The 24,327-nt window shown below is 38.9% G+C and overlaps 4 protein-coding genes across 10 annotated transcripts; 1 reads left to right on the forward strand and 3 right to left on the reverse strand.

The window, feature by feature from the left end:
• Nucleotides 1–1,936: 1,936 nt before the first annotated feature.
• LOC109160169 (serine/arginine-rich splicing factor RSZ21A) lies at nt 1,937–5,614 on the reverse strand. Of its 6 annotated transcripts, none has more exons than XR_002050700.1 (8): nt 5,505–5,614; nt 5,214–5,333; nt 4,283–4,371; nt 3,853–4,069; nt 3,104–3,226; nt 2,972–3,019; nt 2,659–2,862; nt 1,937–2,547 (listed from the first exon to the last, which is right to left on the reverse strand). XR_002050700.1 is itself a non-coding variant. In XM_019308376.1 (7 exons), exons 2-7 carry the CDS (start codon nt 5,300–5,302, stop codon nt 2,856–2,858), a joined length of 573 nt encoding a protein of 190 aa, XP_019163921.1. In that variant the 5' UTR covers nt 5,303–5,333; nt 5,505–5,614; the 3' UTR covers nt 1,956–2,855. The 6 variants fall into 6 exon arrangements, 4 of the variants coding, with proteins under 4 accessions (XP_019163921.1, XP_019163920.1, XP_019163923.1 ...); XR_002050699.1 differs by having other exon boundaries at nt 5,214–5,312; nt 5,505–5,613; XM_019308376.1 differs by having other exon boundaries at nt 1,956–2,862.
• Nucleotides 5,615–11,294: 5,680 nt separating this feature from the next.
• On the forward strand, nt 11,295–15,832 carry LOC109160217 (putative potassium transporter 12). 2 transcript variants are annotated; one of them, XM_019308452.1, is made up of 9 exons: nt 11,295–11,575; nt 12,345–12,573; nt 12,663–12,911; nt 12,988–13,038; nt 13,335–13,595; nt 13,672–13,742; nt 13,825–13,939; nt 14,038–14,292; nt 14,599–15,832. In XM_019308452.1, the coding sequence occupies exons 1-9, from the start codon at nt 11,318–11,320 to the stop codon at nt 15,654–15,656; spliced, it is 2,547 nt and encodes an 848-aa protein (XP_019163997.1). In that variant the 5' UTR covers nt 11,295–11,317; the 3' UTR covers nt 15,657–15,832. The 2 variants fall into 2 exon arrangements, with proteins under 2 accessions (XP_019163997.1, XP_019163998.1); XM_019308453.1 differs by having other exon boundaries at nt 13,690–13,742.
• A 41-nt stretch (nt 15,833–15,873) lies between these two features.
• Nucleotides 15,874–19,078, reverse strand: LOC109160218 (pectinesterase-like). The gene is made up of 4 exons (XM_019308455.1): nt 19,030–19,078; nt 18,018–18,999; nt 16,912–17,715; nt 15,874–15,946 (listed from the first exon to the last, which is right to left on the reverse strand). The coding sequence occupies exons 2-4, from the start codon at nt 18,983–18,985 to the stop codon at nt 15,922–15,924; spliced, it is 1,797 nt and encodes a 598-aa protein (XP_019164000.1). The 5' UTR covers nt 18,986–18,999; nt 19,030–19,078; the 3' UTR covers nt 15,874–15,921.
• A 2,598-nt stretch (nt 19,079–21,676) lies between these two features.
• LOC109160219 (pectinesterase-like) lies at nt 21,677–23,596 on the reverse strand. The gene has a single exon (XM_019308456.1). The coding sequence runs from the start codon at nt 23,517–23,519 to the stop codon at nt 21,810–21,812; it is 1,710 nt and encodes a 569-aa protein (XP_019164001.1). The 5' UTR covers nt 23,520–23,596; the 3' UTR covers nt 21,677–21,809.
• Nucleotides 23,597–24,327: the final 731 nt, after the last annotated feature.

Here is a 24,327-nt window from a genome sequence, read left to right on the forward strand (position 1 = left end):
AAGAAAGTGACTTCCATGCTCAAGAACGATAAGAGTAAGATCAAGCCCCAGGGGCAGTAACGTAACAATTCTTGGTTAATATATACATATATTGTTCTAAATTAGGTTGTCTCTTCCATCTCCTTGGTGTATGTGTGCAGATACCAGAATGTGTCTTAGGTGTCAAATTATCCCACTATGTTTGTAGTCTTTGTATTAGCTAAATGATCACTGTGTTGTATTTCTGCATAAATTCAATTCTCTCATGTAACCAGATTTGTGATTAATTTAATTTCTTGTTTTATATTTCCCATGTTAATCATTGTGTATTAATATTAGGGTGTGTTTGGAAACCTGAAAAATGAGTTCTGGAAATCATTTTCCAGGTTTCCACTATTTGGATGTGCCTGGAAAATCAAGTCAACGAAAATCATTTTCCGTTGACTTTAGAAAATAGGCTTGTTTTGGAGGAAACGACTTTCCCTTTTTTTGGGGAAGTCATTTTCCAACTTTTACACCAACATCACTACCACCACCAACATCATCAACACCATACCACCACCACCACCTCACTCCCACCATCACCACCATTACTGCCGCCGCCACCACCACTATACCACCGCAACCACACCACCACCATCACACCACCACCACCATACCACCGCAACTATCGTCACTGCCACCGTTGCCACCACACCACCACCGTCGTCGCCACTACCACCACCATCACACCACCGCCACCACCACACCCACCACCGCAACCACCGTCGCCGCCACTACCACCACCGTCACACCACTGCCGCCGCAACCACCGTCGCCGCCGGCACCACCACCACCACCATACCGCCACCGCCACCACCACGACGATACCACCGCAACCACCACCACCACCACCATACCACCGCAACTACCTCTACCACCATACCATCGCCACCGCAACCACCACCATAATATTTTTGATATATTATTAGTTATTTTTTTATTACATTTAACATTATTATTATGTTATTATATATTATTATACATGTTGTAATATTTTAAATAAAATAATTAAAATGTTTAATTATACAATTCTACTCATTTTTCAGAAAAATGAACCAAACACACAAAAACAGTTTTCCAGAATGCAACCAAACACAGAAAAGAAGAATGTTTTCCGAAAAATGACTCATTTTTCAAAAAACATTTTTCAGAAGTCATTTTCCTGCTTTCCAAACAGACCCTTAAACACAAATTTTTGCACATCGCACATATAAAATACTACTCCGTGTATATATATATATATATATATATATATATATATATATATATATATATATATATAGTGTAGATAATTGTTTTTTTTTTTAAACAAAAGTAAAAGAGGCCGCAACATAGGAATTATGTCCATATTTTCTAAAATAATGTTTACCACATCCACATTTCACTCAACTAGACCATTTGATGCCCATAACTGCAAGAATGGCAATAAGTATACAAACAAAGCCATACAATGGGTCATTTGGCACCCACTTTAAAATAGACCATTCTTGCTTGAGAGGGTAAATTATATCATGGTCAAGAATCCACAATACCCTATTGACCCTGATCCAATACACAAAATTCTTATTTATAATACAAAAAATTCATGTTCATTATATCGTATTTATGTGTATGTGTATTATGAACATGAATTCTGTGTACTAAACCAAGGTCCACAGTGCACTATGGACCCTAGTCCATATAACAATTGGCTTGAGAGTAACACAATGAATATCTCAAAGACCTTAACCTAGATACTATGGGTTGATTGAGTGCATTAAATACCGCTCACAACACCATAGCAACAGAGACCAATTAGCTGCATATCCTAAGCTGACACCATTGAAGTCCAAGTTTCTAATAATTAATTACACATGCAATGTCCAATGCAAAATTCATTTGCACCTATAGGACGTATAATGCCAAATGCAACATATTCAACTTCAAAGATGCGGTTGACACAAATGACCTCGAACTTTTTAACAAAGGAATTGCAAGAGGCTTCCACCGCCAAAATTCCTATTACAACTAGAATAGGCAATTACATACTCAAACAAGATTATAAACCAGTAAAACTACAAATATGCTTAGGATGTCGGAGCACAAAAAAAGAACAGCTAGAGATGCAAAATACCATACTAACTGGATGAGACTGCAGAAGTTCCTGCTCAAAGTAACCAAAAGTGTCAAGTAATGAAGCCAATATAATGTTGTCGTTGTAGTATTGGAAAGAGCAAACATTTGGCACGTGCAGAATAATGGGTACTAAGCTCTCTACCACTCTTCATCCACCGAGAAGGCAGAGAAGTTGAGTCTTAACACCCAGAGAAGTTTTGTGGCGACAGGGGGGCCTTAGCTTCACAATTTTCAAGTGTATCAAACTCATTTTCAAGGGTGGTTGTAAACAATGTCGATAAACAGTTGCAAGGTGATGCAGATAAGCAGAGTGAGGATAAACAGTTGACGAGATGATGCGGACAAGCAGAGTGGTCATTAACGATGTCGACTTAACAGCCGGTGGTTTTTGGTGAAAGCACGTAATCATACCTCAAAAATAGAAAAGATAGCATGTTACATCCAATCATAGTAATAATGTTGAGCATTAATCACATAAGTCAAAGACAGATATAGTTTAGTAGTTTAAAGTACGAAAGAGACCTCCAAGTTTTAGCAAGCCAAACAGAGCAGGCCGATGGGGAAATGGAGGGGCACCCCAGGTCCAGGTCCGGGTCCACAATAAACTGAAACGTCACGAGAAATAACTACAACAAAGTTACTCTTCCATCAAGCCTATCAGACAGACTACAGAACATCAAAGATCCTTGAGCATTTCCTCATCTTCACTACTCAAATCTTCAATCTCTGCAAAAAGCATTAAACTTTGTGAGCTTGGCTGCACTAAAAAAAGTACACTAGTCCTCTTCTCCCCACCCCCAAAACATCCCAATAAAATAAAAGGCATCAAACTTACCCATTTGCATAGGGTGATTCACGACGGCCACGGCGATATGCTGGTGAACTGCAGAAAATTGATAAAAAAACAGTTGATCTCCACTTCACTAGAGGAAATACACAAAACATATTATGTATGCACTTTACATACCCATTGCCATTTGGTGAATCTCGATGACCACGGCGATAAGGAGGTGACCTGCTGTAACTCCTACCACGACGAGGAGAAAGGTTGCGACGTGGCGGGGATCGCTTGCCAAGAGGACTATAGCTCCTGCAATAATATGAATATTTTTTATGAAAGCATAAAAATTTTCTACAACTGAAAGCAAATAACCTAATAAGATAATGATATTGGTTATACAATGTAATCCAATTAAGATGGTACAGAATCTGAAGAAGCATGAGTCATAAAAATCAGTCAGAAAATATAAAGTACAGACTACAGAGTAACAATTGGCATATTAGATGACACAAAACTTGTAATACCCATCTTAAATGTTACCATAAAATATTATTAAAGAATCCCAAACATGTAAGATAATTAATTAGACAAGAAATAAGCACATATATAGGAACTAGACTATAGAAATTTTTGGGACCTGAAGCAACAACAACATTGTTGAAAATTAATACAATTTTCTCCAGTAAAAATGATACTGCAAATATTTAATCACCTTGCTGGTGAAAATACGTCAGCAAGATTATTGACAATTATTGAAATAACAACCTCAAAACTAAATGTAGAGAGACATAATATGAAATAATGATTAATGAATTTCTCTGATACCCAAGGATGTCGTTGTCATGATCAGGAAAGATGTATCTGTATCTTGACAATTAGATGGCGCACTACTAGCTATATAATAAAAACATAGCTATGTACTCGAGGGTACATACCTCCGCCCATAACTTGGGCTCCTACGTCGTCGAGGACTAGGACTTCGGCGGCGTCCACTTCCCAATCCTCTTGGGCCCACGCGCAAACGGCATTCACGAGCAAAATGACCAGGTTCACCACATTCATAACACTTTGAATCATCACCTCCACCGCGGCTACGGCCACCACGGCCTCCACTAGAATTGTGAGAAAGCTCCACACGCCAGCCATTCTTTCCTGTTATATTAAAATAAAACATGCCTACATAAACCTTACATATCTTAAAACAAATAATTAATCCTGAAACATGAGTGATACATTTAGATAAAGATATAATAATACACAAAACTCAAAATATAGGTCAAATCCATACTCAAACTTGAGTATTATGTGACTGAAAATGACAAAAGTTGATTTATCACATTAAATTAATATGTCTATTCTACTTACCATCCAATCCACGGACAGCATCTAGTGCATCCCTGCGATCATCAAACTCAATAAATGCATAACCTGGTGGTCTTCTAGCTACCCATACACTGCACAGATTCCATTAACAAGGAATTAGTCCTAGTCACATGGAAGAACAACAATTCATATTATGGTTGCTAAACTCCTAATCCCAGAAGGTTGTACAAAAATATAAATACTAAGAGAAGAAGAATGTATTTCTATGCACTTGCAAAACTCTCTAGTCTCTATATCTCACGCTTGGTTCTGTATATTAAAATTAAAATATCAAAGTACTAAACTTGAAACAAAAATCAAATGTCAAAATAAACTTATAATCTTATATCATTTATTAAAAAAAAAAAAAAAAACATTATCCCAATTTCAAACAAAAGAACATAGTGAGAAACTCAAATTTCAATGAGATAATATTTAAAATTTAATCTTTAATTAAAGGTATATTTTTATTGCCATTGAACACGGAATTAAGAAATACAGGATGGATTCTCAAAATTCAATAAACAAAGTCATTGATGGTCACTACATATTCCCACTACGAGATAGGCAAGGGGGAAGGCAATAAAATGAGAATAGTTCACTTATTCCTTATCTTACAACTAGAAGCCCGTGACTTGTTTCTCTCCAATCCCTTTCTCTAGCCATAAAAAGACTGAGGAAGAGGCAAGTGTAAAAAAAAAAAAAAAAAAAAAAAAAAAAAAAAATTACAAAACTCTACACCCACACAAAATACAGACTGGAACTTCTTGTGAATTTACAGAGACAGAACAATAGTTACTGAAATAAGTTATTAGATGATACTGTATATTTTTTAAGATCTATAATACATGACAATCACAGTATTAGTTACTACATTTACTCCACAATAATCAAATGTGCATGGACTTTAAGAATGAAAACGTAAAAGATTAACCTCCGAAGGACACCGTAAATGCGAAATTCATCCTCGAGCTCCCTCTCCGTTGCTCGGGGATCCACATTCCCAACGTACACCCTGGACATTGTGTCTTGCCTACAACTCAAACGCTGGCACCTTTTGGGAGAAGAAACTTTTTTAAATCCATTCAGAGCAACGTTTAGGAACCAAATAAAAAATTTAATTAAAAAAACAAAAAACATTCTCTTGCATACATCCAGAAATCCATACAGATATGCATATAATCATGCTAGAAACATAGAGAAGTCTTGAAAAAACAAAACTTACCGAGAATAAGGGTAAGGGGTTTTCAAAATGGGAATCGGGGGCCTAAAACCCTAGGAGGTGTTCGGAAAGTTAGAACTCGGTGGGGAAGAGTGGTGCAACTAGATGAGAAGCCCCCTAGACCCTTTTCCTTTTGGAGCGGTGAATTGGGACACGTGTCGGCAGTAGATACTAGGAGATGGGTGTCATTATTGGGCCACATATTTTGGAATAAGCCCAGATACAAACCCATTCAACACTAATGGCCCGTTTGGTTCACGGAATAAATTTGAAAGAAATAAGAATGCTATTTTATAGGAAATGAAATAGAATATGAATTGTAGATGGAAAAAAAGTTAGAAAGTTAGGAACTTATTTTGAGACATTCTAAAATTAGCTCTTATTTTAAGCTAGGAGCTTATTTTAGGAACATTACCGTGTCAAACAGAGCCGTAATCTACAAATTTAAGTAGTCAATAAATAAAAATTGGTATGGACTAACAGAGAGTATGCATTAAGTAAACTTTGTATTATGATCTTAGATGACGCTAAGTAAGAAGATGAACAATTTAAAACTGTCAAAATCCGTTTTGCCCGCCGGACAGACCTGCCAACGAGCATGCCTCTGAGGTCCATTGATTGTAGCAAAAATAAGATGTGAGCTCGGGTGTTATATCGTCCTCAGGGGATTGGGGGATATGGCACGCAATATACAATCACAATAAACTAGGCACTAGCATAAGGAAATCAACAAGAAGCTAAGAAAACTACAAGTTTAAGGAAATGATAAGACTAACACATATACACAAAGATAAACACAAAATAAAGAAATAGGACTCAAGCTAGGGAGCATTATCATCTAGATGCATAGCACAACCTAAGGATTGGGGAAAATCACACAACCAAGGAATAGAGGGGATGCACGTAGGAATCCTAGTCTATAAGTCACTCACGTGAGCAAATTAGCTAGGATTAGAATAAGGAATTGCCCCACTCTCGTGGTGAATCAACTCCAAGTTCTTCAAGAACACAAAGCATCTAAAACCCCCAATTTCTTCCATTTTCATAGGAAAAATCGGGTTTATGCAAGGAGTGGCTTGAAATCTTGACCCAACTCTCATTGAGGCCAATAATCCTCCAACACATGTCAATGAATGTTGTACACCAAGCATTAACAAAATACAAACACAAATCCTTCATAAACTCAAGAACCCTAGGTAGGCAAAATCCCCTTTATGCAATAATCACAAATCAAGCATCAAGATATATAATACAACCCTAACTCAAGTCCATAAACTAACTACTCATGATTCAATAGCATAAAGAACACAAAAACATAAATGTAAAGCATAAACATTGAAAGATAAAGAGATAAAAGGGAGAAGAAAACTTCACTAAGACATGGATGGTAAATCTTGGAATCCAAGTGTTGATTCCTTGAATACAAGCTTGAAATATGATAAAGAACCTAAATCTACACCTAATCTAACACTAAAATATGAAAAGAAAGAGTAGAAAATAGTTAGGGTTCGAATGGGGTTCAAAACCGAGTAAAAATGAGTGAAAACTTAGCTAAAATAGAGCAGAGACGGGGGGCTCGACGCGTCGAGAGTAATTCTCGACGCGTCGAGAATTTACAGATTGCAAAACGCGATCACACTGCCCAGATTCGACGCGTCGAGAAAATTCTCGACGCGTCGAGTGCTTCTCTGCAACGCAACTCCGACTTGTAGGCTGATTTTGACCACTTTATGCTCAGAATTAGGCTTCGATATCTTCATGAAAGTTGTAGATCTTCGAGTCTTCTTTCCAATGGCGCAAGAATCACATAATTTGGATATTCCTAGGCCGAGATATGATCAAATTACCAAACAGTGGTCAGTTTCGGGTTAAATCTGTAAGTTCGGAACTTCAACTTCAAAGATGATTTTGACCACTGTGGATTCCTTTTTAGGCTTTTATGTCTGAATATGAGTTGTAGCCCTTTGAGTATTCTTTGCAATGGGACAAGAATCATGTAATTTGGATGTTTTTAGCTTGAGATATGGTCCAAAAACCATGACGTCGACTTGCAGGTCGGGAATTTCAATTACATGATCTTTTGCTTCTCTTTTGCTTTGGTTTGCCCAAATGATTAAGACCATTGAATACACCACTCTTAGGCTTCCTTGGAAGTGTTTTGCTCATCACCTTAGCTTCTCCTTGGCTCCCATGAACCCTAAATGTATCCATAATGCTCCACTTACTCCAATGTCCTTCAAAATGCATGAAAATATTCATTTTTGCTTCCAAAGCTTTTCAAACCAAATTCCTTGCAAAATAACACAAATTAGTCATAATCTAATGAAATTTAGAATGATCTATAAACAAAATGGCTTAGTGAAAGGAGCAAAAATATAGACTAATAAGCGCTTATCATCCATCCTGTTTGGCCCGCATTACTATGTGGGGCGAACCTAAGCTGGTTTATGTATATATATAGTAAATGTTTTAATAATATTATTATTGTCTTCCCAATGAATAGTAATATTACTATATATATAATGATTATTGAATGTTGTGGTAACTTATTATTGGTAATAAGTATCTTGTTTCGCGAGATCTAGGGATTGAAACTAGTGGCTTGCCCCGCCACATAGGAAATAAAATTATATAGTAAATATTTTAATAATATTATTATTGTCTTCCCAAAGAATAATAATCTATCTATACCATACCATTCTAATAAGGGCCAATAATGTTAGGTCCTTAACTGGAACAAACAAATGTCTGTCCTATTGTTTCTTAAAATGAATGGTTTATATTATTTTGATTTTAGTATTTTTTTTTAAGAACAGATTGCACTTTTGGTCCTGTGAGTATTAGGGTACTGACAATTTGAGTACGTGACTTTCAAAACTCACAATTTAAACCTTTAACTATGCAATTTTTGGCACATTTGGTCCTCCGGGCCAATTTGCCGGCCAATTTTGGCCGGAAAAAGATTTAATGCTTCGAATTAATTTCTGATGAGGGTAAAAACGTCATTTCACTCTCTTCTTCTTCATTCACCCCTTCTTCTTCGTTATTCTTCTTCCTCGTTCTTCTTCTTCTTCATCCTTGCACTGGGAGCACATCCACGCCAATGGAATTCAAAGAGGGAAGCTCACCTTCTGTAGCAATGCTTGCACATCAACTCCAGCACTGATCAGGGCATAGCAGAGGCCAAAGGATATCAAGGAGAGAGTAATGGAGGTAGCCAGGTATGCTCCTCCCTATTTTGTCAAAAGCTCCTTTGCTTGGTCCCCTTTTGACTTTATTGGTTATCTTCATCTTTTGAATTGAATATCTACAATGGTTAAATTACAGTCTGATTATTATGGCCAATGAATCAACTTTGTCATATTTCCTTCCTTCAACTTTGTCACTATATACCAGATAAAAAATAAATTTAAAGAACACTAAATCTATGAACAATTATCAGAAAAGATAAGGACTTTCTTGAACAGAGAAGCAGAACCCAAATACCCAAAATCTGATCGGGAAGGAAATCAAAAAATCAATATTATACCATCCAAAAGATTTACCAGACCTTAAAAAGACCCAGTTCATGATCATAATTCATAAATGAATTTTACCTTCCAGAGACCTGCTTCTAGGCCATATTTCTTGGTGACTTCCTTTGCAGATGTCTGGGACTCGATTTCCTCTGTTTTCTCCTTCACAGCCCTCACTTTGAGCTTACTGAAACTGGGCTTGGAATTTGCAGAAGAGCTTGAGGCCCTGTTTGGTTTTCCATAACTCATGGGAGCCCCATGAGGAGAAGAGAAGAGTGCAGTTTTAGCCCCAGGATGAAGAAGACGAAGAACGAAGAAGAAGAAGAACGAAGAAGAAGGGGTGAATGAAGAAGAAGAGAGTGAAATGACGTTTTTACCCTCATCAGAAATTAATTCGAAGCATTAAATCTTTTTCCGGCCAAAATTGGCCGGCAATTTGGCCCGGAGGACCAAATGTGCCAAAAATTGCATAGTTAAAGGTTTAAATTGTGAGTTTTGAAAGTCACGTACTCAAATTGTCAGTACCCTAATACTCACAGGACCAAAAGTGCAATTTGTTTTTTTTTTAATGATTTTCCTTATTTACCCTCTATTATATTATTTTCTTCCCTTAAATAACCTAAATTCCGTTAGTTTAAACTTTAGTAACGGAATATTCCGTTAACTATTTATTATTATTAACTTATTAATTTATATAAGAAATGTCTTAGGTTCAAACCGCATCTCAATTAGAGTTGACGTAATTGTTAAACATATACTACGAATATTTTAAAATGTATTAATATATATATATATATATATATATATATATATATATATATATATATATATATAATATAATATAATATAATATAAAATTTAACATAAACTTTGGTCAAATAATCCGACTAAATACATAACATTCAAAGTTAAGCATCAATGATTATAAATCATGGACTTTAAAAACCATTTGATTTTTATGTATTTAAAAAAAAATTAGGTTAAGTTTCTTTTTTCGTTTAATTAATGTTCTTTTGATTATTTAGATTAGAACAAAACTTAATATTTCAATTATACTTTTGCATTATTGGTATGATTTAGGACGTTATGGTATTAATATTTTTTGAATGTATTTTTATAATAGTAGAATTGTACATTACTTTACAAATTTTATACTATTATTTTTTTTATCGGACAAAATTGTTCTTACATCATTGTCAGATCTGCGCGACCTAACTACAAAGTTGTTGATTATAAATATAATTACACCTGGAATCTAAAACAGTAAGACACTTTTTTCAAAGAATTGATAATGTTGACATTCCATTGGCTCTAATTGAACAAGTTTACACATCAGAATTTTATCAATGCATGAAAACTTCTAAAGAAATTTGTAAGTTAATTTTTACTATATCATTATAACAATATCTATTGTAACTATATATTTTGAATTATTTATTATCATCCTCTATTTACAGGAATTGTAACAATTGTCATTGACAAACTCACAAAACAATTATACTATTATTTATTTACCTATGTATGAACATCTCCAATATAATATTGCAGTAATCTACTTTGAATACTTGTTTAAAAATAATTATTGAGCATTATTCTATTCGCGCAAAGCGCGTAAAAAACTAGTATTATTATATATAATGATTATTGAATGTTGTGATAACTTATGATTGGTAATAAGTATCTTGTTCCACGAGATCTAGGGATTGAAACTAGGGCTTGCTCCGCCACATAAAAAATAAAATTAAGAAGTACAAATAACATTATTCTTAATTTTTTTTCTTAAATTAAATACAATATTATAAAATAATAACTTATGTAAAAATGATTTTAGACAAAAACTCACTTTCTTATCTCAAAATGTTGAATCCCAAATTTTAAAGTCCTTCACATTTTATACAATATAGTGACTCTAACTCAACAGAAAAAACTCATTTTGAACCTAGGGAGGTTGGGAAAGTAAAAAAAATGAAAATCATGCATGAGGGACGATTGCTTAGTAATTAACGCGAAAAGGACAAAATGAGAAAGACAATAGTCTTACTCTTACAAGTAACAACAAACGAAATAAAGATTATATTCCATGTGGGGTTCTCGCGGTTTTTTGCAGTGTCTTGGGGTGCTGACGAGTGAGAGACAACCCAGGGCCCGAGGGGGTCCTACTGATCCTCAAAATAATTTCAATCAAGTGTCAAAACCAGGTTTGCTGCTTGTGTTCTGTCAGAAAATTATATCATTGCATTCATTCACTGAATAATTGCAGAGGGTTGAGTGATTGATTCATTCTTGATTGGGGAAAGAAGAATGGAGAGGGGGGAGATAGAAGAGAGTATTACTGTGGGATTGTTGAGGAGGATTGGTACCGGCGGCAGTGGGGAGTCAAGGTGGGTGGATGGAAGTGAGGTGGACTCAGAGTCACCTCCATGGTCAATACATGGGGACGAGGAGCTCAGAGAAGGGTACGGATCTGTTAGGAGAAGGCTTGTCAAGAAGCCCAAGAGAGTCAATTCTTTCGATGTTGAAGCCATGGAGATTGTTGGTGATCATGCCCACCATAAGAAGGTGAAAAAAAATCCAATCTTTTACTGCTTCTATCGGCATAAGTAGGTTAAAATCTAATATTTGATTGTTTTCTTCTAATAGACTGCTTATCTCCTGTTACTGCTGCTCTGTCTATGTCTCTATGTGCTTAAACTTGTTCTTTTGACTGTTACCCAGTGGTTGATTCCATCTGGCGTGCTTGACATAATTTTGAGAATCTGAGTTTCTTTGTTCTTGTATCTATATGTATTTTAGTTAAGGAAGACCAACTATGAAAAATATTTGATGATGGGTATTAAACACCTGATCCTGAAGTTGGACTTTTGGAATGCTAATATGGCCTGCAATTCCAATACTGATTATATTTGGAGTTTTAGTTTCCAGAATGAGTTTTAATTAATTTTGGAGTGAAGAGGGAGACCCGCGGCCACTACCCGAGGGTGCACTTGGTAAACCCCGCCTTGTGTCCCTCGCGGTCAAAGGACCACAAGGATGTAAACCAGCCTAGGTTGCCCATAGCTGACCAGTTCAAACCAAGAAGGCTGGGATTCGGAATTGTGCCCTTGTGGTTACAAGTTTGTATTCTTATCCATCTTGGTTGGGGTTACCCCCGAGTTTACTTGAGTAATTCTTGTGTGAAACCTGCATATGTGAATAGGATTTCTTTGTGTTTTGTTGTTTGTTTTTGCTTAAATTAGTTGTATCGGGATGCTTCACTTAAGCCCCATGAAGTGTTAAAGTAAATATTGAACCATTTTTTCTAAATTCTATTGTTATTTGAAAAAATTAGGATCTTTCACTTGCGGGAACTCTTGCTCTAGCATTTCAAACGCTTGGTGTGGTATATGGTGATGTGGGAACAAGCCCTTTGTATGTTTTTGCTGATGTGTTTAGTAAGGTAACCATAACTTCAGAAATTGATGTCTTGGGGGCATTATCGATAGTGATATATACAATTGCTCTCATTCCCCTCATGAAGTATGTCTTTATAGTACTGAAGGCCAATGACAATGGAGAAGGTATGGGCATTTTGCTTCATGTATATATTACTATTGATTTTTCTGGGAAAAAGATGGTCTGATTAACAACTTCATGAACCTGATGGCAGGAGGAACGTTTGCTCTGTATTCATTGATCTGCAGGTACGCAAATGTTAATCTTCTCCCAAATCGCCAGACATCCGATGAAGGTATCTCCAGTTTTAAGCTCAAGCTGCCCACACCGGAACTGGAAAGGGCACTAAATATAAAGGATGCACTGGAACGTAGATCCTTTTTGAAGACCCTTCTCTTGCTCTTGGTCCTCACAGGAACATCGATGATTATAGGGGATGGTATCTTGACACCAGCAATGTCAGGTATTTCTCTTTTATTATTGGAGTTATACATCCATTCCGTTCTAATAGTCTCCTAAGCGATACTTTTCTGTTGCAGTGGTGTCTGCTGTGAGTGGTCTGCAGGGTAAGATACCAGGTTTTGGAACAAGTGAGTATGCTTCATAGTTCTCTTGCCTCAACTCAAAACATAGTTTTTTGGAAGTAAATTAAACTATTGCCTATTTGTCAAGGACCTTGTGGTCTAGTGGCACCAAGTTGCTCGGTATTGACTCTTTGTGCTTCAGTAGGTTGAGAAAGTAGTTATGAACAGATACTGCAATTTTCAAAAAAAAAAAAAACAAAAACAGATACTGCATTGTAACAGAGTCAGTAACACTAAAAAAAAACTAGAATTTGCGGAAGTGTAGACATCTTGTATGACTCATAGACCGATTCGTTTTGTAGATGCTCTCGTTATCACTTCGATAGTCATCCTTGGTGGATTGTTCAGCATACAGCGATTTGGGTCGAGTAAAGTTGGCTTCACATTTGCTCCGGCCCTTGCTATCTGGTTCTTTAGTTTGGGGTCGATTGGAATTTACAACCTGTTTAAGTACGATGTTTCTGTGGTAAGGGCATTGAATCCGGCTTATATCTTTCTTTTCTTCTCGAAGAATTCCGGTAAGGCATGGTCAGCTCTCGGTGGCTGTGTTTTATGCATCACAGGTTTGTAGCCTTTTATGCTCCTTTGATCTCGTCTTTTTTATCACGATTGCATTATGATGGATATACCCTCTAAGAGTGGTTCTGATGGATGCAGGAGCCGAAGCAATGTTTGCTGATTTGGGTCATTTCTCTGTGCGATCTATACAGGTTACTTTCTCTTTAACCCGAGGCTCCATTTTCAATGACTCACCTTAAACTCGATATTTCTATTGTATCTTGACCACTGCAGATTGCGTTCACTGGCGTGGTCTTCCCCTGCCTTCTCTTAGCCTACTTGGGCCAAGCCGCATATCTCATGAAACATCCAAATTCAGCCAGCACAGTATTTTATTCCTCTGTTCCTGGTAAAAATGCTAGTTTTTCGTACAGGTTCTATTAGAAAATTGTGAAATTTTGATACATGCTACATTTGACACGCACTTTGGTAATCATGAATGAACAGATGGGTTTTTCTGGCCAATATTTGTGATAGCTACAATTGCTGCTATAATTGCCAGCCAGGCCATGATATCTGCTTCGTTTTCGTGTGTGAAGCAAGCCATGGCTCTCGGATGCTTCCCACGGCTAAAGGTAGTTCACACCTCGAAAAGGCACATGGGTCAGATTTACATTCCCGTAATCAATTGGTTTTTGATGCTCATGTGCATGGCTGTAGTTGCCGCTTTCAGAAGCACAACGGACATAGCAAATGCATACGGTAAACTTCTAACTTCAACACTCCCGGAATCATTCTTCTTGTCCATTAATGTTTTTATTTGTATTCACAAAGTAATCCTTACATGGAAGACATCAGAGATTGGGTCAAGGTCACTCAACTAGGCTATAATGCACATGGGCTAAACCACACTAAAAGACTGAATCCAATAAATTAACTAGTTTAACCTGTAGCTTTATAAACCTGTATGTTCTCTCTTATTTTTTCAATGTGGGACACTCTTAACAGTTATAGATGTGAGATGCAAATGTTCTATATCATGGGAATCACCGATTGTCTTTGTTGCAGGCATAGCTGAAGTTGGTGTGATGTTGGTGAGCACCATTATGGTTACGCTAGTGATGGTTTTGATATGGCAAACGAATCTGTTTCTGGCGTTATGCTTCCCACTTGTATTCGGGTCGATAGAGCTTCTGTACTTGTCTGCTGTACTGTCAAAAATCCTGGAGGGCGGTTGGCTTCCGCTTGTCTTTGCTTCTTTCTTCCTGTCCGTGATGTACGTGTGGAACTATGGGAGCGTGTTGAAGTACCAGGTCGAGGTGAAGCAGAAGATCTCGATGGATTTCATGTATGACCTCGGGTCTACCCTTGGAACGGTGCGAGTGCCAGGCATTGGACTGCTTTACAACGAGCTCGTCCAAGGTATCCCCTCGGTTTTCATGCAGTTCCTGCTCGACCTTCCGGCAATCCACTCGGTCATCGTGTTCGTTTGCATCAAGTATGTCCCGGTGCCCGTCGTCCCTCAGGAAGAACGGTTCTTGTTCCGAAGGGTCGGCCCCAAGGACTACCACATGTTCCGGTGTGTGGCTCGATACGGTTACAAAGATGTGAGGAAGGAAGATCACCAAGCATTCGAGCAGCTCCTGGTGGACAGCCTCGAGAGGTTTTTAAGGAAGGAAGCCCAGGATCTTGCCCTGGAGAGCGTCAGCAGCGTGACACGTCAGACTGATGACGTGGCGTCCACGAGGTCATCCGAAGTGGGAGATGGTGGGATAGAGGGTCTCAAGATTCCATTGATTCAGCAGGACGAGAGGTCGGAGGGAGGCACGGTGGCGGATGATGACGATGAGTCAGCGTCGCTATTATTGCCAGCTAGCGCCATGTCAGCGGACGAAGATCCTGGCTTGGAGTACGAGCTGTCAGCGCTCCGCGAAGCCACGGAATCGGGGTTCACGTACTTGCTGGGGCACGCTGACGTGAGGGCCAAGAAAAGCTCATGGTTCATCAAGAAACTCAGCATCAATTACTTCTACTCATTTCTGAGGAGGAACTGCAGAGGTGGCGCCGCCACAATGCGAGTTCCTCACATGAATATAATCCAAGTTGGGAAGACATACATGGTCTGATCTGGGGTTTAGTGTTTGCCTTAATTCTTCATTCATATGCCTCATTATTTTCAGTGGCATAATTCATAATGTAGTGATTGATTTGATTTGTGTGATACCCAGACCCAGCTGCTGCCCAGATGAGATGGTAGCTTTTGTACCTATCTACCTGTATCTAAATCAAGACGGTTTTTAAATTTGTGTGGCTTCTTTCTTATAAATAAATGAGGCCCTACTAAAAGTATAAGCGTAATTTTTAAAACCGTCAAATATATGACTCTTCTTTTTAGTTATAATTTTGCCATGCGCAATTAATTATGTCCTAATTATTAGGAGAGAGAAGTAAACCGTCAAATATATGACTCCAAAACAGAAACAAGCTAGAATTGACTCCTAATGACAAGAAGTTGAATAACTTAGACAACATAGCGAAAGACATCTTGTTTAAGGGCATAGACAAATCAATTATCTTTCCTAGAGTATAAAAGTGTACAACTACCAAAGAAATATGACAACAAATTGACTATAACAATGAAAATGTTTGAGGATTTTAAGATGCTAACAAATGAATCGATTGATGAAAATATGGGAACATGATTAATAATGATCATTAATTGTTGAGGTATCTAACTTAGGTAAGGAGATGGGTTAGGAAGAAATATGTCAAAAAAGAGTTACATCGAGCTAGGATATGAAAGTAACGGTCATGAGATAGAGATCATAGGGATCTTAGAACTCTTTAGATTTGAAAACTATTCAGTGATCAAAAACCTACAAGTTTTGAGGTGAAAACAAGAAATGAAGAATTGAAGGAAGAAATGACCACTACATTAGTGACTTATCAACCTTCTACGTCTAGGTACGGACAAGAAATGAAGAACTGAAAGAAGAAATGACCACTACATTAGTGGCTTATCAACTTTCTACGTTTAGGTACGGACTATTTTTTGACTGATGAACAATTTTCAATGTTTGTTATTAGATGTTCACAAGGAAGAACAACACAACACCACATGCATCATCAAGAAGCTAAGATCCAAATTAAAGGAGCATCTACAGAAGAAGTGGAATAAGTGGCATATATGCATGGAGATTGACAAAAGATCAAAATGAACAAAAGAAAGATGATCGATCATATATACATGAACAAAATTAGTTTAACAGTACCGTACCCTTATGTATTTAAAAATAAAAAAAGATTCACCGTACCGTACCGCCAATATTCCAGTTACACTTTAGTTTAAGTAACCTATATAGCTACCTACAATTTGTTCACACCTGCATCATCCCAGATTCGTAGGGGATACCACTGGGCTTGATCCATTCATCACCCTCCACGTACACTCCAGGAGTAAACTGCTGAGCAATCTCCGCACTAATATCCTTCTTGTAACCCTTCCAGTTCACCCTACCCACGGTTGAAGCTCCGGGGCCGCGGTTTTCATACTCCGCGTACCAGAGGGTATCCAGTGCAAACTCCCCATCCCAGGGAGCCCACCCTTCGGGGGCGACGAAACCGTCAATGTAAGACTGCATGACGACCGTCCTGGAGAACTCCTTCCACGGCCGCCCGAGGTACACTTTGGCCGGCGGGTTCAAACCCTCCAGGGCGGGGTCCGGGAGGATGGAGCAGTTCTGGAGGACGATGCCGCCGACTTCGTTGTGCTCTATCCTCCCTTGCGCAGTCACCATGCACGCCTGGTTCTCCAATGGCTTCCTCACCACCATCTTGCAGTTCTGGAACACGGCGGCACCGTCGCCGAAGATGAAGTCGATGGTGCCGGTGATGGTGCAGTCGCGGTAGTACTGGCGGTAGGCGTGGGTGTAGAGGGTGTCTTGGTAGGCGTCGATATGGCAGTTGTAGAACATGGTCATATCAGCCGTGACCCGAAGGGCCACGGCTTGGTGCTTCTCCGGCCCCGCCGAGTTCTCGAATCCGATGTCCCGGGCCATGAATCCGTCTCCTTCAATAGCCACGGTGGCGGTCTGGTAAGTGCCCGTCCCGTCTTTGTAATTCTTGTTTCCGGTGATTCTTGTCTTTGTTGGACCCTCTCCCAGGAAAACAATCTTGTTCATATTCCTGATGTGAGAATAATAAGGTGAGTTCAGAATTTAAATAAAATAACCAATAGCCAAACACCTTGTGCAGTCGTGCTTGATCAGATGACATGCAGATGCAGTAACCCCTCCTATGTGGGAGGTTATGTGATTCAGCCTCCACTTGTAAACTTTGTGTGTTTCATTAGAATGATTAACTTTAGAAAGTATGTTTAATTAGATATTACAATGTAATGTGTGCTTCATTAGGTTGATAAAGTATGTAATAGAGGTCAGTAACATTCAAAAAAAAAAAAAATTAGTAATAATACTATTCCTTAATACCTCGGGACCACCACGTATTCATTGTACACCCCCGCCTTGATGAAGATGACGAAAGTGCGGTTGTTTTGGGTCGGGACAGCGGAAAGAGCGTCGTTGATGGTCTTATATTGTCCACTCCCGTCCTTGGCAACCACAATGTCGGGTTTAATGGAAGCCGGATCGGCAGTGAGGAGACGGCGCGTGGCGCACGCGCCGTCGTGCGGAAACTCACCCTCAGCTTCTAACAACCTATGATTGAGGCCATGGTGGAGGCCAGGGATTTTGACGGTATGGAGGAGGTCGGTGAAGTGAGTAATCATAGCCAGGCCATCGCTGGTTAATTCTCCGGGGATTTTAAGGAGGTGTTTCATTGTCTCGCCGGTGTTCCCGGTGGTGTTCTGGAACGCATCTATGCAGGTTTGCTGGAGGGTGATGGCGCCGCTGAGCCAAACCCTGATGTCGTTAGCGTAATCTTTGATTTTCGTGAGTTGGAAATCCTCGGCCTTGTCGAAACACCTCGTGAGGTCATCAACGGAGTGGTGTAGCACCGCCTTGCACGTGTCGAGCGCGCCGGAGATTCGGGGATCCTTGTCGGCATCCTCCTTGAAAAGCTCAGACGACTTGGTAATGGCGTTGTTGATGTTCTCCACCGCCGTCGTGAACGCCGCCTTGATAAGCTCCCTTGGGTCGTGAATGTTGGTAACGCCGGCGAGGCTCCTCTCGCAGGTTTCCTTGTAATCCGTCGGGGCGCAAATGGTTTTCGTCGACTTTGTTGCCGCGGAAATCAAGCCGTTGATTCTATCATCCAGATTTCTTGGGGATAATATCCCGCCGCCGGAACCAGAAACGACGCCGTCAATGGGGCCTTCGTCGTCGTTGAACAATAAACCAGGGAGACCGGAGACGCAGCAAGCCACCATGAGAATGTAAGCGACGCCGGCAACGGCAACGGCGCCGGCGACCCTTATGTTCTTTTCTCCGGACCCCATTATTATTATTATTATTATTATTATTATTATTATTATTATTATTAGGCCCCTCTTGAATGGGGTGTATTATTCAAGAGACGCCTATGATCACCTTTCTATGATGATTGAAATGTGCAGGAATGAAAACCATATTTATAGCATTCCCAAACTGTAACCAAAGCCACAGATAAAAACCTTCGATTCAGTTGATGAAATTGAGGTTCAGAAATGTCGTACGTTGAATTTTGTTTGGTCCCTTTGTAACTCCGCTGTCGATGCATGGCAAAAGCATAATGATTATGGACCCATGAAACTTCTTAATTATGACCTTGTAAATTAGAGGTAACTCAAAAATTTTTAATTATCATTTCCTCTTTTTAAATATAAATAAATAAAATTTTCTCAATAAGTATTATATACTTATGATAATTGTTGGTTTTATGACTCTTCACAGTCAACACAACAGGTCAACATTACCGCTAAAATAAGGAGAAATATAAGAAAATATAGGAAAAATATGAATGTGAGCTCTATAAGGAATAAGAATCTTAGACTACATCAGGCAGTCGTTATATCGTAGACCGCAGTGCATAAAAAACGACGCCGTTTCTTTAAGTAAAGAAACGGCATGTCGTTACCGTTAACGGAGTCTGCATGTTTGGTGTATTAAACACCAACTGACACTACAGTAGTAGAGTGTATCTAAACCGACACTGCCTCACGACAAATGAAACTGCAGTTATATCAAAATGATACTGTAGTTGCGGTGAAATGAAACTGCAGTGTATATAAAATGAAACTGAATAACATTTCACATATTTGAGTGTATATTGTACAATGAAACTGTAATTATATCAAAATGATCATGTAATTGTGTTTTAATAAAACTATGTATATAAAATTATAAATATCATTTTCACATATTTGAGTCTATAAATATCGAATGAAACTGTAGTTATATCGAAATGAAACTGTAGTTGTGTTGAACTGAAACTGCAGTGTATACAAAATGAAACTGAATAACAGAGTTACTTTTTGCGGAAGGGTGTGGAACGGCGGAAAAGGAATGTCGTTTCATTTCATTTAACAAAACGACGTCGTTTTGATGCGCGGTGCATAATCGCAGTGCACGATATAATTTGCCTACATCTAGAAATCTTTGTTACATTAAGAATAATAAGCTCTAGTCCTATTAAATTAGGAATAATGAGTTCAATCCTTAATACATTATGAATACTAAGCCCAATTCTTATTAATTTATTAAATGTATCATTCTTGAACTTCCTTGATCCATTTACGTTCTTGGGCCGGTTCATGTGGCCAGCCGCCCAGGCCCAATATAATATCCATCAATAATTATTTTAATATAATATTAATTATATGAGTTATATTATTTATTATTAATTCTTAAATTATTTGAATATAACTATAGTTAACTTTAATACTATGTAGTAAATAGTAATGTTGAACAATTACTTTTCACATTATGTAGTGAGGTGGGTTTCCCTAGCTGTCACTTAAAAAAAAAATAATGCAACGTGTAAATAATTTTGAAAATTAAAAGGTAATATATATACTGTATATGAGAATACTAATTTCAAGCGAGGAAGTCAAAAGTTAAGAGTAAAATTAGAGAGTCTAGGTAGTATTTTCTGATTTGGAATAGTTCATTTTCGACATCTTCAATGAAATTCTACTATTTTGTTAAAAGTATCATAATTGCATCTGTAGGCTTACTGGTTCTAGCGAATTGATGAAGAAGGAAGAGTAGTGCAATGAAGTTATGAGTGAATTGATGAAGAAGGAAGAGTAGTGCAATGAAGTTATGAGTGAATTGATGAAGAAGGAAGAGTTATGATATATGATATCTGATATCATGAGTTTTTCTTTGTTGTGTATATGATTGAGACTTTAGTTGTATGATGTACATAATCTTCATCTTAGTTTGCAAGCAGTTGTTGATATCTTGGAATGCTAATTTTTGCCCTACAAAATTCATATGCAATTAGTCATAAGATTTTTATTTAATTGTAGGTTACTATAATATAATATAAAACATATATTTCTAATTGGAAAATGAATAGTACATGTTGTTTCATTAGTATAACTTGTTTGCTGGATAACAATAGCAGTTGTTCGTCACATTAGCCAAACATAGATTCAATAAGATATCCACTTTCATTAGATATTTCAACATCCATTTTACCCTTATCATATTTTTTTAATATTAGCATTTGTTGAATAGAGTACCCAACGCAGCCATTTCATCACAATTTATGTAGTTAAATTGTTTGTCACTATCTACATAAATATTTTTCAAACAATAATTACATCATCCAATATATATCATATGTTTTTGTTCTGAAGTTTGAAGTTAATATTTGCCTTTTATCCAAACAGGTTAAATCTAAAAGTTCACATCAATTTAAAAATTATGTTAATATAATATTGAATAATTAAGTGCATAAAAATTATTGCATGTACATGATCAATAAATGTAGGAATGGTGAAATTGTTTGAAATTTCTTTAGCTGCTAGATACACCTACTATTGACTATTTTCCTCCTCCAATCCACCCCTCATTATATGACATCACTTAATTGATTACTATAATCCAATTTTTAATTAGCTGTGGGTTAATCAATTCACAAGCGAAAAATTCACGAGGAATAAGAAGCATTTTCTAATTAAAAGATGATCAGAACAGCAAAATTGGTGTAAAAATGATTCACCGTATAGTACCACCAATATAATATTACAGTTACACATTTAGTGCAGTTTAAGTAAGCAACCATACATATATATATATATATAGTTAGGAATCTTAGTTGGTCTCAGCACTACACTACACCTTCGTCATTCCAGAGTCGTAGGAAATCCCAGTTTCCTTGATCCATTCATCACCCTGCAGGAGCATTCCAACAGTAAACTGCTTAGCAATATCTGCGCTAATGTTCTTCTTGTACCCATTCCACTTAACCCTAGACGCGGTTGAAGCTCCGGCGCCGCGGTTTTGATACTCCGCGTACCAGAGGGTGTCCAATCCAATCTCACCATCCCATGGAGACCAACCTTCGGGGGCGATGAAGCCGTCGATGTAAGACTGCATGATGATCGTCCTGGAGTACTCCTTCCACGGCCGCCCGAGGTAGACTTTGACGGGTGGGTTCACAGATTTGAGGGCGGGGTCTGGGATGATGTCGCAGTTTTGGAGGACGAGGGCGCCCACCCCGCGGTGCTCCTTTCTCCCCTGCGCGGTCACCATGCACGCCTGGTTCTTCAATGGCTTCCTCACCACCATCTTGCAGTTCTGGAAGACGGCGGCCGCGTCGCCGAAGATGAAGTCGATGGTGCCGGTGATGGTGCAGTCGCGGTAGTACTGGCGGTAGGCGTGGGTGTAGAGGGTGTCTTGGTAGGCGTCGATATGGCAGTTGTGGAATATGGTCATATCGGCTGAAACCCTAAGGGCTACGGCTTGGTGCTTCGCGGCCCCGGCGCTGTTCTCGAATCCGATATTCCGTGCTATGAATCCGTCTCCTTGGATAGCAACGGTGGCGGTGTGATAGGTCCCAATCCCGTCTTTGTTACTCCGGGATCCAGTTATCCTGGTTTTGGTTGGACCTTCTCCCACGAAAACAATCTTGTTCATCTTCCTGGGAACCTCCACACGCTCATTGTACACACCCGCCTTGATGAAGATCACAACAGTCTCGTCGTTTTTGAACGGAACAGCTCTAAGAGCCTCAACCACGCTCTTATATTGTCCACTTCCGTCCTTGGCGACCACTATGTCGTGTTTAATGGAGGCCGGATCGGTGGTGAGGAGACGCCGCGTCGCCGCGTCTACAAATCCCGGGAATTCTTCTTCTTGTTCTTCTCCTTTAGTTTCAGCTGTTAATAACCTACGTTTGAAGTTGACGCCGGGGATTTCCAGGCTCTGGAGGAGCTCTGTGAAGTGAGTAATCATAGCGAGGCCGTTACTGGAAAGCTCATTGGCGGTTTTAAGAAGATGTTTCATCTTCTCCCCCGTGTCGCCGGTGGTGTTCTCGAAGGCATCTATACAGGTCTCTTGCTGTGTAATGGCGCCGCTGAGCCAAACCTTGAGGTCGTTAGTGTATTCTTTGATGTGCGCCATGTCAAAATTCTCAACCTTCTGGAAAGACCTCTTGAGATCGTCAATGGAGTTGTGAAGCAGCTCCTTGCATGTGTCGAGTGCGTCGGAAGTTCTGGGGTCCTTGTCCGCCTCCTTGAGAAGCTCCGACTTGGAAATGGCGTCGGTGATGTTCTCCACCGTCACCCTGAACGCCAACTTGATAAGCTCTTTGGGGTCGTCTGTGTCCTTAGCGCCGGCAAGGCTCCTCTCGCAGGTCTCCTTGTAATCAGTTGGGGCGCAAATTTCTTTCACCGACTTTGATGCAGTTGAAATCTCGCCGCCTCCATCGGCAGATTCACCGGACCTACCGACGGAGACGGTGGCAGCCACCACGCACGCCACCAAGAAAATGGAAGCGACGCCAGTAACAGCCACCTTTTTATTCTGCTCTGGAGACCCCATTTTTATGAGACTCTTGAATGGGGTCTCTTACAAAGGTGATGCCTTTGATCTGATCTTCTTTTCTTAGATGATTGAAATGTGCAAGAATTCAAAGCCTACTTATAGCATTCAGAAACTATAAGCAAAGCCACAGATGAAACTAACAACCTTCAATAATTGAGAAAAATACAAGGCTTTTAGTATTTTTCGGAGTAGAATGAACGCTTTCACCGTGGGATGAAAAGTTAGCGGTAAAACATTGCAAAAATTTAATAATAATAATAATATTAAAAAAATTTAAGGCTTTGTTTGGTAGAATATGGTTAGCGTTACAAGGTTCGGTTAGTTGCCAAGGGATTCAATCAAATTGCCGGTGAGGATTTCTTTGAGACCTTTAGTCCCGTTGTTAAATCGACTACGGTACGCCTTCTTTTATCCTTAGCTATTTCTCGTGGATGGACTATTCGGCAGTTGGACATACACAATGCTTTTCTAAATGGCAATCTCGCTGAGACGGTTTATATGTGCCAGCCCCCTGGTTATGAAGACAAAACGATTCCCGGGCACGTTTGTCTCCTTCAACGTTCTTTATATGGGCTTAAGCAAGCTCCCCGTGCTTGGTTCACTCGTTTGCATGATTTTCTGGTTTCTGCTGGTTTCTCACCTTCCAAGACGGATGTCTCTCTATTTATATATTCACATGGCAATACTCGTTTATATTTTCTGGTTTATGTGGATGATATTTTGGTTATGGGATCTGATCCGGCTCATGTGACTGCTCTTATTGACAAGTTGGCTCTTGAGTTTAAAGTTCGTGATATGGGTGTGC

This window comes from Ipomoea nil, unplaced genomic scaffold, assembly GCF_001879475.1.
Source record: "Ipomoea nil cultivar Tokyo-kokei standard unplaced genomic scaffold, Asagao_1.1 scaffold2845, whole genome shotgun sequence".
NCBI lineage: Eukaryota > Viridiplantae > Streptophyta > Magnoliopsida > Solanales > Convolvulaceae > Ipomoea > Ipomoea nil.

Coding starts and splice junctions, on each gene's coding strand:
- LOC109160169 (XM_019308376.1), bottom strand. CDS start 5,302: ATGTCCAGGGTGTACGTTGGGAATGTGGATCCCCGAGCAACGGAGAGG. Junction 4,372..5,213: donor ATTTACGGTGTCCTTCGGAG/GTTAATCTTTTA, acceptor GAATCTGTGCAG/TGTATGGGTAGCTAGAAGAC. Junction 3,227..3,852: donor AGCCCAAGTTATGGGCGGAG/GTATGTACCCTC, acceptor ATATTATTGCAG/GAGCTATAGTCCTCTTGGCA.
- LOC109160217 (XM_019308452.1), top strand. CDS start 11,318: ATGGAGAGGGGGGAGATAGAAGAGAGTATTACTGTGGGATTGTTGAGG. Junction 11,576..12,344: donor ATCATGCCCACCATAAGAAG/GTGAAAAAAAAT, acceptor TGAAAAAATTAG/GATCTTTCACTTGCGGGAAC. Junction 13,596..13,671: donor CTGTGTTTTATGCATCACAG/GTTTGTAGCCTT, acceptor ACCCTCTAAGAG/TGGTTCTGATGGATGCAGGA.
- LOC109160218 (XM_019308455.1), bottom strand. CDS start 18,985: ATGGGGTCCGGAGAAAAGAACATAAGGGTCGCCGGCGCCGTTGCCGTT. Junction 17,716..18,017: donor GAATACGTGGTGGTCCCGAG/GTATTAAGGAAT, acceptor TTCTCACATCAG/GAATATGAACAAGATTGTTT. Junction 15,947..16,911: donor GAATCTGGGATGATGCAGGT/GTGAACAAATTG, acceptor GGACATAATTAA/TTGCGCATGGCAAAATTATA.
- LOC109160219 (XM_019308456.1), bottom strand. CDS start 23,519: ATGGGGTCTCCAGAGCAGAATAAAAAGGTGGCTGTTACTGGCGTCGCT.